The sequence below is a fragment of the Rhipicephalus microplus genome, chromosome X, assembly GCF_043290135.1.
Source record: "Rhipicephalus microplus isolate Deutch F79 chromosome X, USDA_Rmic, whole genome shotgun sequence".
Classification (NCBI taxonomy): domain Eukaryota; kingdom Metazoa; phylum Arthropoda; class Arachnida; order Ixodida; family Ixodidae; genus Rhipicephalus; species Rhipicephalus microplus.
Window position 1 is genome coordinate 83,366,127 of NC_134710.1, and position 17,194 is coordinate 83,383,320.

The 17,194-nt window shown below is 43.1% G+C and overlaps 1 protein-coding gene across 4 annotated transcripts in view; it reads left to right on the forward strand.

Moving 5' to 3' along the window:
- Galphas (G protein alpha s subunit) overlaps positions 1-17,194 on the forward strand; it is a 189,611-nt gene that overhangs the window by 149,475 nt on the left and 22,942 nt on the right. For 2 of the 4 annotated variants that reach the window (XM_075877234.1, XM_075877235.1), the window contains 2 exons: positions 2,333-2,400; positions 6,768-7,434. In XM_075877234.1, the coding sequence (XP_075733349.1) occupies positions 2,333-2,400; positions 6,768-7,004 (305 nt within the window). In that variant the 3' untranslated portion in view covers positions 7,005-7,434. Of the gene's footprint in view, positions 1-2,332; positions 2,401-6,767; positions 7,435-17,194 lie in introns of those variants that run through there. The other 2 variants (XM_037427328.2, XM_037427329.2) reach the window with 1 other exon arrangement.

Below are 17,194 nucleotides of genomic sequence, written 5' to 3' on the forward strand. Positions count from 1 at the left end.
TCAGTTGTATAGTAATATGGGGAAACCTCGACAATTTGTACCAGCTGCAAACGCGGCATGATCATGCACGAAAGGGCAGTGTGCGTTTGCAAGTACAAACTCTTTTCTCCTGACATGCGCCATAGCCACCAATAATCGAATACAGTACCATAACGGGTGTTACCCGAAGTGCCCACCAGAAAGTTACTTCTTCCATTTTGGCAAAGTATAGGAAAGATGCTTGGCTGGCACACACTCGCGACTTTTTCACAGTGCGCAGTGACGACACCAATGAGCATTTCAAAACTATTAGAGTCTGGGATACGCAGCGACTGTGATAGTGACAGCACGGACACTATCGGCTTTCCTCGATACATGTATGCACTTCTCTATCGCAATCTGATACTAAGCGACAACGAACAGTTTGATACGAATACGGAGCGGTCATGTGGACTTGATCATCTCCTGGTTAGTTCCATGCGACGCGGCGCCAATGGCCGTTGTGCCACCATTGCCTAGCGGAACGCTGTATGGTGCGCGCTAATTTGCCGTATAAATTGCTTGTCCACAATCTTCTCCAGACCGAACACACATGAGCAGAGTAGTGTGTTTAATTAGCGTGAGGATAACAGACTTCCACCAAGAGAAGTGTGCCGTGATTATGTAGTGATTATGAAAACAAGAGACGAGTATTTATTATCTCTTGTTTTCTCCGAGTTATTTCACTGTCAGCTGTGATGTCTAATGATGGAAACACACACGCACACACATTTGTGGGTAGTAAGTATGGTAAGCTCATCAGTACTAAATGCTTAGTGAAAACCACTAAACATTTTTTAACCAAAAATAACTTTGACAATGATGTTTGATCATAGAAGGCCGCTGTAATACTAACTCGTGTTGCTTCAAAACACACCTTATGGTGCTCGGAACATGCTCCAAAACAGCATTATTCTTGCTCCCTGAGCTGCTCCAAAACACTAAATTTCACTTTTAAGAAGATAGTGTCATCATTTTCGTACATAATAAATAACAAACCAATTCTTTGATGAGGGTGCTGACAAGCATTTGCGTGTAGCTTGGCCGCATCTCACATGCTGTTTTACTTTTATAGTACCTGTACTTTTATACTAGTAAGCTTAGTTCTTGCTGTGGCATAACAAAAATAGTCATTTCCATCTTTGCCCAGCTGCTGTATATTAAGAACACTAAAAAAAAATGACTTGGTTTAGATTGCCAGATTGCACTGAAAACTGTAATGCCATATGTTTCACTATCATAAGTTCATCATTAGGGGAGAAAATCAAGGTTGAAGTTTTTGTTTTAATTGCGTGTGGGATGTAAAAAAATTTTGAAATCTATTTTTCATACTTTCATGACATTAGCCTGATGAAATTTTCTTAACTTCGTATGCTAGGTTTGTGGCACTCACAGATAACAGTGTACTTCAATTTCATTGATTAGAAGCTACATAGCATCCAGTAGACACCTTCGAAATTTATGACGTCATGGTGTTTAGTGCGGGAATCTCAAGGTGGCGTTCCCACCAGCATATTTTTTTCGTGCGTTTTCTCTCTTGCGAAGCGCTGTGTGGTGGTAAGATGGGTGTTTTCGAGATTGTGAAATTGTACTTGGTGAATACGTGAAAAATAGTTCTGCTTTTAGTGTCCCTTTAAAGGATGTAAAATTCTTACCCAATATGAAGGAATTGGGAAATCGGCACTAGCCTGCTTACTAACATTGTCTCAAATAGAAAAAAGTAACCCATGGAAATGACTGTGTATTCGTGTTTAAGTTTCTGCTCCAGTGGACTTTTGGGGTGTACTGAGATTTGGGTGCACATTAAAGAACCCCAGGGGGTCGAAATTTCCAGAGCCCTCCACTACGGCGTCTCTCATACTCATGGTGGCTTTGAGGCATTAAACCCCGCATATCAATCAATCAGTGGACTTTTGGGCATTTAAAGCTGGCAGGAAAGGGTGTCTCATTCAGATTTTAGTTGCTGCCTATCATTCCCAAGCAGCTGACAGATGACTTATTTCTAAAGTGCTTCATTCTCACTGAAGCTGCAAGCATTTTCGAAGTCTATGGGTAGCAGGCTTGTGAAAATTAAGTGCCTTTGTACTGAGCATTTGAAGAAATTCATTGGTCTTACTATTGTGGCCCCTTTATTGCATTTTGTATCTTAATTGTGATTCATGGATACTGAGACTGACAAATATACAGAATGTATATTGGTTGATACTGGCTTTGTGTGTAGGGCTTGAAGCCTAGACCTGATTTATTATTGTAAAACTTCAAATCATAAAGATCTTTATGGTGGCCTAAATTAACCTCTTTTCTCTTGTTCCAGCTGTTATTGAGACAGGAGAAGACCCAGAAGTCATTCGAGCAAAGTACTTCATCAGAGATGAATTTTTGGTAAGTCTCTCACTTATATTTTTAATTTCAGTGCTTGTGCACATTTCACTGCATGTAAATACTGCCAGTTACATATTTTTTTATGAAAGCCGTTTGTTGGAGTTATTAAAGAATGTACTGCCGTGCCACGTCTGTATAGAGCACGCGAGAAGCTGGTTTTTGCTCAATGTATGGCAACATCTAAAATTACAATATTATCAACAACAGCGCCCTGCTTACCGAGAAATTAAGGTAAATGCACAAGAACACAAGCGCCGCAGTAGGACATATTCAAAATGATCCCGATGATATAAAAGAGACCGCCTACAATTAATCACTAGTAATTGATCTAAATGCACTAAATAAAAAACCTTCAGTGCATCAAGAGATGCAATAAAATGCTGCTTGTTCGTTTATGCTTGATTCATGGCAAAAAGAACCGCCGGACATTACTATGGGGAATGGCGCGAGTGGTTCAAAAATTCAATTTTCGCGTAGATACACTGAACAGGTGGTGCCATCTAGTGGGGCACAGTTGAATTAAGACGTCTGCAATCTGAGCCAATAGTGAGAAATTGATAAATGGTCATTGTTCCTGCTGTGGCTTCGCTGCTTTCGGTCTGCTGCTACTAGCATAGTTAAGCTGGGCAACGTTGTGTATGGCAACATTGATGTGAGTCGGTCCGATCGGTCTGCTTTTTGAGGCGGGTAATTTGAAGTGTACGAACTCGATGCGGAGCACTAAAACATGATTTTATTTCAAAATAGGTTCTTCCTTGGCACAAAAGTAACACAACGAGGTTTCTGGACAGCCATTTCAACAATCCACTTCGACTTGATAGTTGACTTTAGTGTCCCTTTAACGCATACAATGTTATGGAATTCATGCACTACAAAAGCACTGATGAATGTTATACGCACGTAAAACAAGGCGAGTTTCAACTTCAAAGGTCAGACGATAGAATTTAACTAACCTGCGTGGCTGATATATGTAATCTGTGGGCTATCATTGAAGATGCGAGTTGCCGCCTATTTTCACGAAAACTTTACGTCTCATTAGAATTAATTCTTCATTCTCACGAACGGTCTAGTTTGTTCACTGCTGCAGGAAACATGCAGAGTTGTACATGCAGAGTTGTTAGTGTTCGTTTCTTGCTAACGCGTTAATACTGAGGCTGGCATAGCTGAACGAGGAAACGGCTGCCTACCAGTGTTAAGTTGCCACTCTGGAATTGGAATCAATACAGAATTATTTCACTTTTTTGCGACCTCGGAATGGATTAGGAATGGAGTGGCGACAAAGCTCGGAGGGATGGAATGGGAATGGAAATAAGCACATTTTCCATGGAATGGAATGGGAATAAAATTTCATCTTTTTCCAAAAATCGAGCATATTTTCATTGATGTCCTGTTTTTAAGCTTTCATTGAATATTAAAACATTCATTTCGAGGAAAAAAATAATGAAATTACGGCAAGTGGCAGTAATTTAAGAAGGCTTGGCTGACTACTAGCATGATACATTTATAAACAATGCAATAACTATGATTCTCTCCTTGTGTAGGCTGTTTTGCTCCAAAGTTTTTCTGTATTCTTTGCTTAACCACGGCTCTATGCCATGGTATCCGTGTTGCGGAACTATACAATGGCAGAGTACCCACTTTACACCTTGTGATTTTTCGCTCCTCGGCGGTGCCTCAGCCACCTGCTATCTTGCTGTCTACCATCGGTGACTCTGACGCATGTTCGAAAAAGTGCTTGTTTAAGTTGTGGTGTGTATTGACGCTGGTGCAATGCTTGTGTTTACTGCAAGCCGTTTATGAGCTTGCACGCAGTCTCGCTGCATATTATCCCCCCCCCCCCCCTTTTTATTTTCAATACTGTCCCCCCTGCCTATACGCATGGGTGCCTTTGCCTGAAACTCAACCGCAAAGGTCTGTAGGTTAGCGCAGCACACATTCATACACGATGAACTGTGTGTGATGAACTGTTGTACAAGATGAATTGTACAGAGAGAGATAGAGTAATCTTTTGAAAGCATTGGTACGGGTAGCCAGCCAAACCAGGCGATCCCACGCAATGAAGGCGGTGCCTTCCCGAATCTTCACACGACGATTTGCTAAGTCGTCATTTTAGCATTAACGCTTTTAAGCTTAAACAATATTATTAGAACATAATTTGTTTAAACATGCACTCTTAGAAAACAGGCCAGCTTATTCACTAACTAAATATGAACGTATCGCAGCAACATACATAGAGGCATGAACGAATCACAGACAAGCACACACACTCAAACGCGTGCATAGAATATCAAGACTTAGCTGGTAGCCCTTTGAAGGCTATCTATGCTCCTATTTTGGAATTGCACACGGAGTACTGGTTAGCAGCCATAGAATTTATAAAAATAATTGAGCACACTGTGTACTGGTTAGCAGCCACAGAATTTATAAAGATAATGTACGTTTTGTACACAGTATCTGCCCTTCAGTATATGTGTGTCATCACTTGGCACGAAATTTTTATTCTAAAGTAATCAACAGAATTAGGATTGGTTTAAATTTTTCTTAAGAGTTTCTTGATTACTGCAAGATCTACGGTAGTGTTTAAGAGAGATCTGGTATGTGGCTTAGTAGTTATCTAGTGAAAAAGACCAAGAAAACCTTCCTGGTTAGTAACGGTTTCAAGCTTTACTAGCTGCGAAGGAGTAATACCCTGTCACACGACAAATCTAATGCCAATTACAACTGAAGACATTAAGCGGATCTCATGTCATTTTACCTGCGGGCTGTCACAGGATGAAAATAAATGTCATTTTGAAATGATGCCCATGACCTTAGTCCTCCTGAGCCTTAGATTTTGGGAGAAATAAAAATACACTAAAAATTATGCAACATACATGTATCCAAAAAAATAATTTGAATGGGTAAAAAGGTGCTTCTAGAATATAAATGTGGCCTTTTTACACAACTTGCCACAGCTGCACGACACACTTAAAAAATCAACATGGCCGACGATATGCGGGACTGGGTGCTAGTACAATCAGCTAAAACGAGGCGCACGACTGACTTCCCAACTGTAGAAATGAGACGGTGGTAGCGATTTTGTGTAGTTACCACTTAGGTCACCACAACATGTACAGTCGAACACTCAACATCTGCGATACAGGCAAGGACAACAGAGCAAAAATCGAACATGATCAGCATCCAGCTGCTGTAGTTGAGAGAAGCTTTTTTTTAAACTTTCGTGCATGCTATTATGTCATCAAACTAGTAATAAGTTGATTGAGTTAAGAACAAGATATTTACAAATGTTAAATGTTACATATTCAAAAGTTAGCAGTCATCTCCTTAGTCCCTGGCTTAGACACTACTCATTCGGTCCGAAATCGAATGCGAATGTGTTTTGGGAACTCATTCAGCAGAAAATGTCATTTTCGTCGAATGGCATTAGTTTTCCCTTGTGACAGCAAATGAATGTGTTTTGGGAACTCATTCAGCAGAAAATGTCATTTTCGTCGAATGGCATTAGTTTTCCTTTGTGACAGCAAATGAATGACAATACAAAAAAATGACATTTGCTGTAAAGGACATTATATTTGCCGTGTAACAGGGGTATAAAATACTCTTGAAACAAGTGCATTCGTTGCCAACTATTTACTAACTTCTTTTCCTAAGATTGTGCTGACCTTGTGAATACTATAGACAGCGGGAGAACTGCCCTATGAGAACTAGCAGTCTGGTTGTACTGCACGAAATAAGTCACCAAGCCACTATTCCTCGACCATGATAACGTGTTTAGCATAGTTTTTCAGTTCTTATGTATATGATGACATCATCTTTATATTGTTACAGTTATTCTTAGCTCGATAAAGCTATCAAGATATGCCTTTTCTACGTTGAGAAATTGTAGGAATGGCAGTGACATGCCTGGCCATTCTCATAGTGGAAATGGGCTTAGTTTTATCAATCTGAGGAATTGAAAAGAGTGAAATTATTGCAAGTGCCAATTCCCCGAAATGGAATTTGAATAGAATGGAGGTGCCCATTTCGCAACACTGCTGCCTACTGACCATCCTTGAGAGAGAGGATGCTCCTAAATTCCGCTTGGCGGTGCGACGCTGTATATTGGCATTGCGAATAGTACTCTGTTTCACGCATAAGGCGCAGCGCTGCGGAGGCTAGCGAGACTTCTTTCAGTAGATGCATTTGCATAAAGGTATAGTTTCATGTTTTTATCACCGAGAATGTATGTTTTTTTTTATGTTTAAGGCTATGTATTAAATGAGCATGTTTATATCTTAGATAAACAAACCCCGTTGCACGGTTGTAATAACACGGCATGGATCGCTTAGTGTTTTGTTGTTTTCCTTCTTTGGTGCTTTGTTTTACAGCCCATGGCGACACGTTATGCAGAGGCACCTGCTCGGCTCACGCGAGTGTTTACAACAACAAAAACTGGCTACGATACGCGTGGAGTGATAAAGGTTCTTGACCAGTTTTTTTTCATAGCATCCTTAGCAATGCATCTAATGTGTGAAACAGAGAATAGCGGTCATGCAAACAAAGAGATAAGTGTTGCTTATCCCTTTTGTTCTCAGAGTTATTTTTCTGTCAGCTGTGATGTTTAGTGTTGGGAACACACTCACACACATTATGAGTGGCAAGTCTGGTATGCTCTTTAGTACTGAATTTTGATACCATGATGTTTGACCCTTAAAAGCTGCTTCAAAACCAACTCGCTTTGCTTCAAAACACACTTTTTGCTGCACCAAAGCTGCTTGAAAACTCCCCTTCTGTTGCATCAAAGCTGCTCCAAAACAGCATTTTTCCTGCTCCTTGAGCTCCGCCAAACACTAAAGTGCAATTCCACCACTGCTATACGAGATATATCTTGTGCTCTAAGAAGACTTTCGAAGAGGTTGAATCTGCCTCTTCTGCAGTGTGACTGCAAATTAATCATATCCAAACTGAGTTTCTACGTGCTTGATCTTGAAGGCCATAAGGAGTTTCAAAGGAACATTGGATTTGCACACATGCTGCAGCTGGTTGTACTAGTACTTCATTTCAGTATTGCCTCCCGGCTGAAGGACCATAAGCAAAGTACCGGAAGACGAAAAACGACGCATCGTAGATTTATGCCTGAGAGAATATTTGCAACTAGACACCACTTTATGAATTGGCCCATAGCTTCATGTCAATGCTGTGCCAACACTTGCTCAATTATCCATAACCATGTGAACTTCAGACATGCGTGAACTATGGAGGAGTTTCTTTCATTGATAAAGAGAAAATGTATTGAAAAGCCTTTATGAACTACTCTTTGTATTGCTGACAAAGCTTTCTTGAAGTCAAAATAGTTGATTAGGTGAGTTCCAGTACTGGCAATGCATGACTGATTAAGTATGCCTTTGTAAGCCAACATCGCACCAACAAGATCCTAGTGCTGATGATGGCAGACTATAATTAGCTATTTGTATATCTGGGAGATTATTGTATCGCACTTTCCGATGGCATTAAAAGTGACATCAGCAAGTAAGTGTATGGCATGGTTTTCGATACTGCTGTCGCCAGTCTGCTCACCCTTGTTTAACCTGTTTTGGTAGGATGACCATTTTGAGAAGAATGAATGCACTGCACAAACTTCAGCCCTTTCAAGCTGCCTTCATGAAGGTCAAACGAATGGTAAAATATTCTAGCTATGGTGACCACTTTTCTTGCGACTCTTGGGACTGTGGTCCATTCATGACTATTGTTCCTTGCCCTACAATAGACACAAAATTTTTTTTTTTAAATCTGGCCTATTTCACTTTTTATTGTTATTATTCAGTAATGCCTTGAGTTCAGCGCAATATTAATCTTGCTATCCTGTTTGAGAATGCATTTATTACCTGCAAGCACTTCAAGCTTCTAAAAAATGCCAGGTCTACACGGAACGCGTAGCACTGTCACAGCAAAAGTTCAAAGAGCGGCCTTTCAGAGATTTTTCTTAACACTTTTTGAGTAACTGCTACAAGCCAGCGCCTCCTCTATTTTTTTCAAGTGCCCGGGCGAATGCTCTCATCAGGCCGTTGAGCGCACGCTCCTCCGATGCTCGCCGCTGCCGCATGGTGGCGCTGCACGAGTAGACTGCGGGATGCTGGCACTGAACGGCCGCACGTATTAGGAAGCTCGTAAATTCATGTTTTTATGCGAGTTAATTTGCAGTTGTGCTTCTTGATAGCTTCACGGATGCAGGGAGGATGAAAAGTAACACGAACATAGCGGCGCGCTGTTTTCACCGCACTTTGTCAGGCCGGGCTACCGGTTCAGTATATGCATTCGATTTTGATAGCATTCACATATTATTTTCTTTTTCAAGCTATTGAAACCGCATTATTTGAATGCCTCAGTACATAATACTGTTGTGTAATACTCTTCATATCTGACGAAAAAAAAAAAAATTGCCTTTTTTTTCATTTCTCATTAGTAACAAAAAAAAAAAACAAAAAACTTGACAGTCGTCTTATAGATTCACCTAAGATGACTTGTTTGTTTGTTTGTAGCCTGGAATCCATGGTTCATACGCACTCAGGGAATTGGAAAAGAAAACATATAGTATCCTATTGATGGTAACTGCACTATTTATTACAAAAAAAGAAAAGAAAAAAAATAGAGATAGAAACCATTATTAAAAAAAATTCAGAGAGTGGGGAAAAAAACAATGAAATAATCAGTAATATAATAACTATACCTTGATTTTGGGAGCCGACCATACAGCTGAATGTGCCAAACCCTTTTAATTTGGTATGTATGTCTCATATTTATGGACATTTTGAAAATTACTTCCCGACTCTTCTTCTTTTTCTTTTTTTTAGTATCTCTGTGGTGATTTCTCAAAATGGAGGCACCAAAATTTAGAACAGTTTCCGTGGTTAAACTTAAGTGTAGCTTCGCAAACGAAATAGCTAGAAGTCTTTTTATAATTACTGCATAATTACGACATGAGACAAAATAATGTTCAATAGTTTCCGATTCTTCGCAGAATGGACAAAGGAGGGGAGAGTGTCAGACCAGCTCTGTGTAAATAAAAATTTCATAAGGGAACACGGCAGCGGAATCTGGAGATAATAACTTCAAGTTTTTTCGATGGACTCCACTAAGATTTCCATGGAAATTTGAGACAACTGAAAGGCAAAAGCTATTCTTATTTTCTTCAGATTTAATGCACTAAATGTTTCCTACGACCCTCCGGTATATTTCTACGCTCAACATGGTTTTCTTACTGCCTCAAGGATTGGAGACAAAGCTAACTTTCTGTCCCTCAGCTGGTTATGCACTGCCCTCATGATGGGCCCATTTCAAACAAGCGAAGACGTTGTATGATGCCGTCAAGTTATGTGACCATCTGATACGTCACAAACATTTACGATATGTGATGTTGTATGATGATGTTTTCACGTAATCATGATTTCTTGCATCACTCGTATTCACGCCGCGGACGCGAGAAGACGCCGGATGCCACCAGCGATCAATTTTCGCTTTTTATGAGGCATTTAAAGTTATCGCTTTAATGCACTGTACGGCTATAGCTCAGTGAAATTGCAGCTTCCACTGGTGTTCGAGAGAGCGTGCTTGCAGTAATCAGGCAGAACAATTGGTCTCCTAATAAATCTTCGTACTATACTCTATTATGTAGCCATCATTTATAACCAGAGTATTTTATGGATTATGAGTAGTGGCGGCTGAAGAGTAACCGTCACGTTTGGCAACATGGCTATTGGAATCACTCAAACGGGAGCGCACTGCATCAGAAAAGTCAAGAAATGAGTCTATCAGTAGAGTCACTGCCTCGCGATCGCTGTTGTACGCAACGCTAACATTACGCCCCGAAGCTTAATGGTGGCTCATAGGCACCACACAGCTATCTGGCCTCTACTATGCTCGCTACCGAATTGAGATGCCAGAGGGAAGCAGGAAGAAACAGAGCTGAGCAGCCGTTAATTAAGCCGCTACAACAATCCGTTCACGAATACACAGACAAGCTCAAGCAACTGACCACAGTCCGCATTTTTCCTGCCTGTCACCTTAGCTGAAGTTGAGGCCCGGCATTAGACTTCAGGTTTCCCTTGCAGGGGCACCTCCGCAAGTAGGCGTTTGGTGTGTTGTGACACCACGGACCCGAGCTCTTTCCTGTCCTCTACTCACTTCCATTGACTTCCGTGTTTCCTGGCGGCAAGGGTTAACCCTGTGTGGCTATCCTACCTTGGATACACCATATTCGGTTATAGTGGTGGCGTACAGTTGGCGTCTGCAGGGCCTGTACTTACAGACCCTGCAACGTCCCCTTGTAGGACTCCATGGTGGGTAGCTGGCGCCGCTGCCGAAAATAAACATTTACATATGGCTAGTTCCTTCCCCCCACTCCCTGATCGCCCTCAGAAAAGAGGGTGCACCGATGTAGTCTTCCAGTTTTTTTGGTCACCAGAAAGTATTTTTTCCCTGATTCCACATTATCCACGCTGGCACACCCGGCAAATCAGTGCGAACGCTCTCACCTTTTCTAGTTTCAAAGTCTTTGATGGAAATCTTTGGCCCAGGATATAAAGCATCGAGAATGGCAAGTGGTGACCTCCTGTTGGAGCTCCACGACCAGAAACAATATGAGAGACTGCTTAATCTAGTGAAATTCGGAGATACCAAATGAATAGTAACCCTACACCGAACCATGAACACCACCCGTGGCGTTGTTTCAGATGATGACCTGTTAGGGCTGACGGAGGCTGAACTCCTGAAGGGTTTTAGCGAACAGAATGTCATCAACGTGAAACGAATTAGGATGAGGCGTGGTGGCAAAGAAATCCATACTAAGGACCTGATACTTACTTCAATTTAAGTGTACTGCCCGACTCCGTTGAGGCTGGGTACATCAAGCTTCGAGTGAGGCTATATATACCGAACCCTCTCCAATGTTTCAAATGCCAGCGGTTCGGCCACAGTTCTCAGAACTGCTGAGGCCGCCGAACTTGTGCGAAATGCAGTGCTGAAGAACACACATCTGATACCTGTGAAAACTCTCTTCACTGTGTGAACTGTAACGGGGAGCATGCCGCATACTCACGGTCATGTCCATGCTGGAAAAAAAAGAAAAGGAAATTGTCACAATTAAAGTAAAACAAAACATTTCATTTAGGGAGGCACGAAGGCAGGTGTCCTACCTACCAGAAAGCAGCTTTGCCGAAGTGGCGCGTCAAGGGGCAGCGCCACGACGGCCCCCGGCGCCTGTCTGGCACACGCGTAGTGAGCCAGCGGTGATGCCATCCGCCCCCTTGGCGGTTGCAGCAAGTGCTGCTCCGCCATCCAAGAAAGATCCACCAACCTCCGGGCTGGGGGCCGCGAAGGTCTCGTCTTTTGAGGCGAGGCCCTCAAAACAAACGCAGCACTCACAAGAGCGCGTGTCCAGCGCCTCGCAAGAGGCAATGGACACAACACCGAGCGTTAGGGCGCAGCCAGCGCCTAATCCAAAAAAGAAAAATCTCGTGTCACGGCCCCTGGAAAGGGTTCGTGAGCTAACTTTCCATTCTTGAGCACACAGCACAAAACACATCTAAAATGGACACACAAATACTACAATGGAATGCCAGAGGCCTATTTAATAACCTAGATGATATCAAAGACTTGCTTAATGACTATCAGCCAAAAGTGTTCTGTGTTCAAGAAACTCACTTAAAGTCAACTCATGTGAATTTCTTAAATCAATATGTGGTTTTTCGTAAAGATCGAAATGGTGGCAATTTCTCTTCTGGACGTGTGGCCATCATTGTGCTGGCATGCTACGCTTCTTTGTGCATTGTGCTACAGTGAAAGCTCGTTAATTCACACCTCATTAATTCGAAATTTTGGATAATTCGAAATGGTCGCCGCAGTCCGGTCCGCAGTGCATAGGAGACCATGTGTAAAACGATTCGTTAATTCGAACAGAAATCGCTGCCTTACGGATAATTCGAAGCGCGCGCCGCCGAGCTTCATCATCGTCAAACACTAGTGGAAGCTTTTGCGGTCGAACGATAGGTGGCACGACCAGTTTTTTCGAGCTTCAAGTGGCCTCCGAGCAAAGGGCGAGCAAAGTATGTTCCCAAAATCCAGGGAGCCTTTTTTTTTTTCGTAGCCCTCCCGCTATCTCAGCGCCTGGCGCCACTTGTACGCGGGACCCACGGGACGCTGAGGAGTCGGCGGAGTAGTCCTAGCAGTCCTAGGCCGCTCCCGGCAGCGTCACTTTGTTCCTCGAGCACGTTGTTCGTTCACGCCGTCAAGCCGTCTTATTCCGCATCGAAGTTGCAAGATGCCGCGGGGAAACTACTGCGCGAAGACTGTCAAGGATAAGGTGGAGATTTTGCGAAAGGTTGACCAAGGGAACTCGAGCAAATACGAAATTGCGAGGAAGCACGGCATACCTCCGAGCACGTTGTCAACCTACATACGCAACAGGACGGCCATTGAAATGCTTATGAGGCCGAGGATTTTGGCGCCAGTCGAAAAAGGCTAAGGACAGCGAAGTTCCCGGAACTGGAGTCAGCTTTGATTATCTGGGTTAAAGAAATGAGAGCCCAGAGTATCACATTGAGCGGCCCTATCATCGTGGCCAAGGCAGCCGATTTCGCCCTGCACTTGGACACTGAAGACTTTGTCGGCTCCGAGGGATGATTTCATCGTTTCAGGGAGCGGCACAATTTCGTATTCCGCACGTTATCCGGCGAGGCAAAGGAAGTGGACGCCGAGACATGTGCTACTTGGAGAAGCGACACCCTGCAGCAGTACTTGGAGAGCTACTCACCACAGGATGTGTTTAACGCTGACGAGACAGCGTTATTTTTCAAGTTGCAGCCAGACGAGACGATCACCTACAAGGGAGACAGCTGTGCTGGCGGCAAGCGCAGCAAAGAGCGTGTCACTGTTCTGGTCGCCGCAAATATGACCGGTACGGAAAAGGTCTTTTTGTGATTGGCAAAGCACTCAAGCCAATGTGCTTCAAAAACATTCGCTCACTGCCGACGGAGTACGCCGCAAACAAGAAAGCCTGGATGACAGGTGACCTATTCAGGAAGTGGCTACTGAAATTCGACAGGCGAATGAAACTGGGCGGCAGACGCGTTCTTGTCATCTACAACTGTTCGGCGCACAAAGACGACGTTGAGCTGAGAGCAACTCAGTTGGTGTTCCTTCCGGCAAATACGACTGCGGCCCTACAGCCAATGGACCAGGGTGTGATAAGGAACATTAAGTGCTTTTATAGGCGTCACGTGCTGGAGAAAATGATTTTGTGCGCGGGCGACAGGAAGGACTTCGGCATTACGCTGCTCACTGCCATGCACATGTTGGTGCGCGCATGGGAACAGGTGACCGGGACCACAATCGCAAACTGTTTCGGCCACAGTGGATTTGCAGCTGGAAGTGCGCAGGATAGTTGTGACGTCGACGTGGATGGGGCTGAGGAGCTCATGCCAGTGGCATTGCGCGACACTCTTCGGGGCGTAAGTTCTGCCGATGTATGTTGAAGTTGACACCGGCGCATCGGTGTGTGGTGCCCTGACTGATGAGGACATTATCGCTCAAGTAGCCGGTGTGCAGCCTGATGCTGAAGAGCCAGAAGGTGAGGAAGACGAAAATGACGAAGCGCCTGTGTGCCCGTCAGCTTCTGCGGTGATGGAGGCACTTAATGTGGCGCGTCTCCTCTTCAGCTTTGAAGAGGGTGAAGAGGATTCCCTGCGCCGCGTCCGCGCGCTGGAATAGGGAGCCGCAGCTGTGGCATTCAGAGAAAAGAAGCAGATGGTCATCACCGACTTTTTTGCCAATAAATATTTTTCGTGCCCCCACCCCCGCAATCCACCCATTTTTGCTCACTTTCATTATTTCGAATTTTGTTTAATTCCAAATTGCTGAGCGTTCCCGTGGAATTCGAATTAACGAGCTTTTACTGTACAAAGCTCTCTTGAGGTTGTGGCTGTTCATTCTATTCTATTCAACCATCTTGTATCTATCTGCTCGATCTACATAGCCCCTGATGAACCATTCAATAAAACAGAGTTCGAAAAGCTTATTGATCAGCTTCCAGAACCATATGTGTTAATTGGAGATTTTAATGCTCACAGTTTGCTATAGGGTGATACCAAATGTGATGCGAGAGGTTGTGCAATAGAAAACTTTCTTCTCGCATCTGGAGCCTGTCTGCTCAATAAGGCAGAGCCAACATACTTCAGTACCGCACACAATACATATTCATGCATAGATTTATCCATTGGGTCACCGTCACTCCTACCTTACTTAGATTGGAAAGTTATTAATAATCCATATGGAAGTGACCATTTTCCAACTCTTTTAGTAACAAAACAACGGGATGACCGGCCGTCTTATCCTAAAAAGTGGGACTTTCATGTTGCAAACTGGGGGAAATTCAGAGAGCTATGTACACTACACCTCGAAGAGGTAGACCATCTGGAAGTAGAAGAGATGGCCAACTATATTTCTGAATATGTTGTTACTTGTGCAAAAAAGTGCATATCGCAGTCCAGGAATGATAAAGTTAACACAAAGCCATGGTGGAATCGGGAGTGTGAAATTGCTAAAAAACGGCAAAACAAAGCATGGAGGACTTTTTCTCGCTACCCAACAGCAGAAAACTTGATAACCGTTAAAAGTTGCAAAGCGAATGGCAGGCGTGTTCGCCGTATAGCCAAACGGGAAAGCTGGACACGCTATATATCCTCAATAAACTCCTACACAGACGTCAGCAAGGTTTATAATAGGGTGCATAAACTTAAAGGACAAGGCCCAAATCCCTTCCCTTTGGTGAATGACTGCGGTGATACAATAGAAGAACAGGCAAACGCTCTTGGCGAACACTTCGAGAAAATGTAAAGCTCAGAAAACTATACCACTAAGTTCTTACGCCACAAAAGCATAGCTGAAAGTGTACCACTGTGCCAGAACAAGCCTGTATCAGACGAATACAATAAACCACTAACACTATATGAACTGAAGCTTGCCCTTGGTTCCTGTGGAAGTTCTGCTCCTGGTTTTGATACAATTACCTATGAAATGATCAGAAATCTCCCTGATGAAACCCTGAACTGCCTTTTAGCACTTTACAACAAGATTTTCAATACCGGCAAAATACCCTCTGCTTGGAAAGAGGCAATAGTACTACCAATCCTTAAACAGGGCAAAGATCCCTCTTCGGTGAATAGTTACAGGCCTGTCGCCCTCACAAGCTGCCTACTCAAAGTGTTTGAAAAAATGATTAACTGCCGCTTGGTCTATTACTTGGAATACAACGGTATATTGGACCCGTGCCAGTCTGGTTTCCGTACAGCTAGATCCACAACTGACAATCTTGTCCTCCTCGAGTCGTATATACGTGACGCGTTTGTACACAATCAATACTGTCTGTCTGTTTTCTTTGATTTTGAGAAGGCATATGATGCTGCCTGGTGATACGGAATCCTGCAAGATCTACTGTCTTTCGGAATATGTGGCAGGTTGATTACCATTTTAAAAGATTACCTGTCTGAAAGGAAGTTCCGTGTAAGAATAGGTACTGTGTTATCGCGCACATTTCTTCAAGAAAATGTAGTGCCACAGGGAGGAATATTAAGCTGCACACTATTTATAGTTAAAATCAACTCTCTTCGCTCTGTTATTCCACCTGCGATATCGTACTCTGTATACGTGGATGACATTCAAATTAGTTTCAAATCTCTGCATACGTGGATGACATTCAAATTAGTTTCAAATCGTGTAACTTGACTGTATGCGAACGCCAGATACAGTTAGGTGTTAACCGACTTGCAAAATGGGCTGACGAGAATGGTTTTAAGTTTAACACTGACAAGACTACTAGTGTGCTTTTCTCGAGACGACGAGGTGTACATCCTGACCCCTGCATACTAATGAATGGACAAAACATAGTCATCGCGAAACAACAAAAATTCCTCGGTGTAATTTTTGATTACAAACTCACCTTCATCCAGTACATAAAACAGCTGAAGTTAAAATGTCTCAAGACCATGAACCTTTTAAAGATTTTATCGCATCAGTCGTGGGGGACAGACAGGCACTGTCTCATATCTCTGTTTCGGAGCCTGGTTCTGTCACGCATAGACTATGGATGCATAGTATATCAGTCAGCTTCAAGGACAGCGCTGAAAATGTTGGACCCTATATACCACCTAGGTATCCGGCTGGCACTTGGTGCCTTCCGTACCAGCCCTATTCACAGCCTTTATGCAGAGTCAGATCAGTGGCCACTAGACTATCGGAGCACGTATCTAGGAGTCAACTATGCAGTTAAAATCATGTCTCTGAAACAGCACTCATGCAAAACACTTATGAACGATGTGTTTACTACCCAGTTATACCTGAACCGTCCTTCTATCGCCCCACCGTTTCCTTTGGCAATAAGACCTGCAGTAGAAAAACTTGCAATTTTTTTCAATGACTTGGAGGAAAGTAACCATGTCGAACACATCCCCCCCTAGCAGCAATGTCCAGTCACTTGTGACTGGTCTTTCAAAGACATCATAAAGGAAAATCGTCCAAGTGCACTCATTGAGCAACATTTCTTGCCCCTGGAACACAAATATTGTTCAACCGCGTTCTTCTCTGATGGCTCAAAGTCTCAAACATCTGTATCTTGTGCAGTCTAAATGTTCTCGGACACCAGAACCATGCATACACATACCAGCATTTTCACAGCGGAAGCCTATGGTATCCTGCTTATTATACAACACATTAAACAACACAAGATACAAAAGTCTATAGTGTACACAGATTCTTTAAGGGTTGT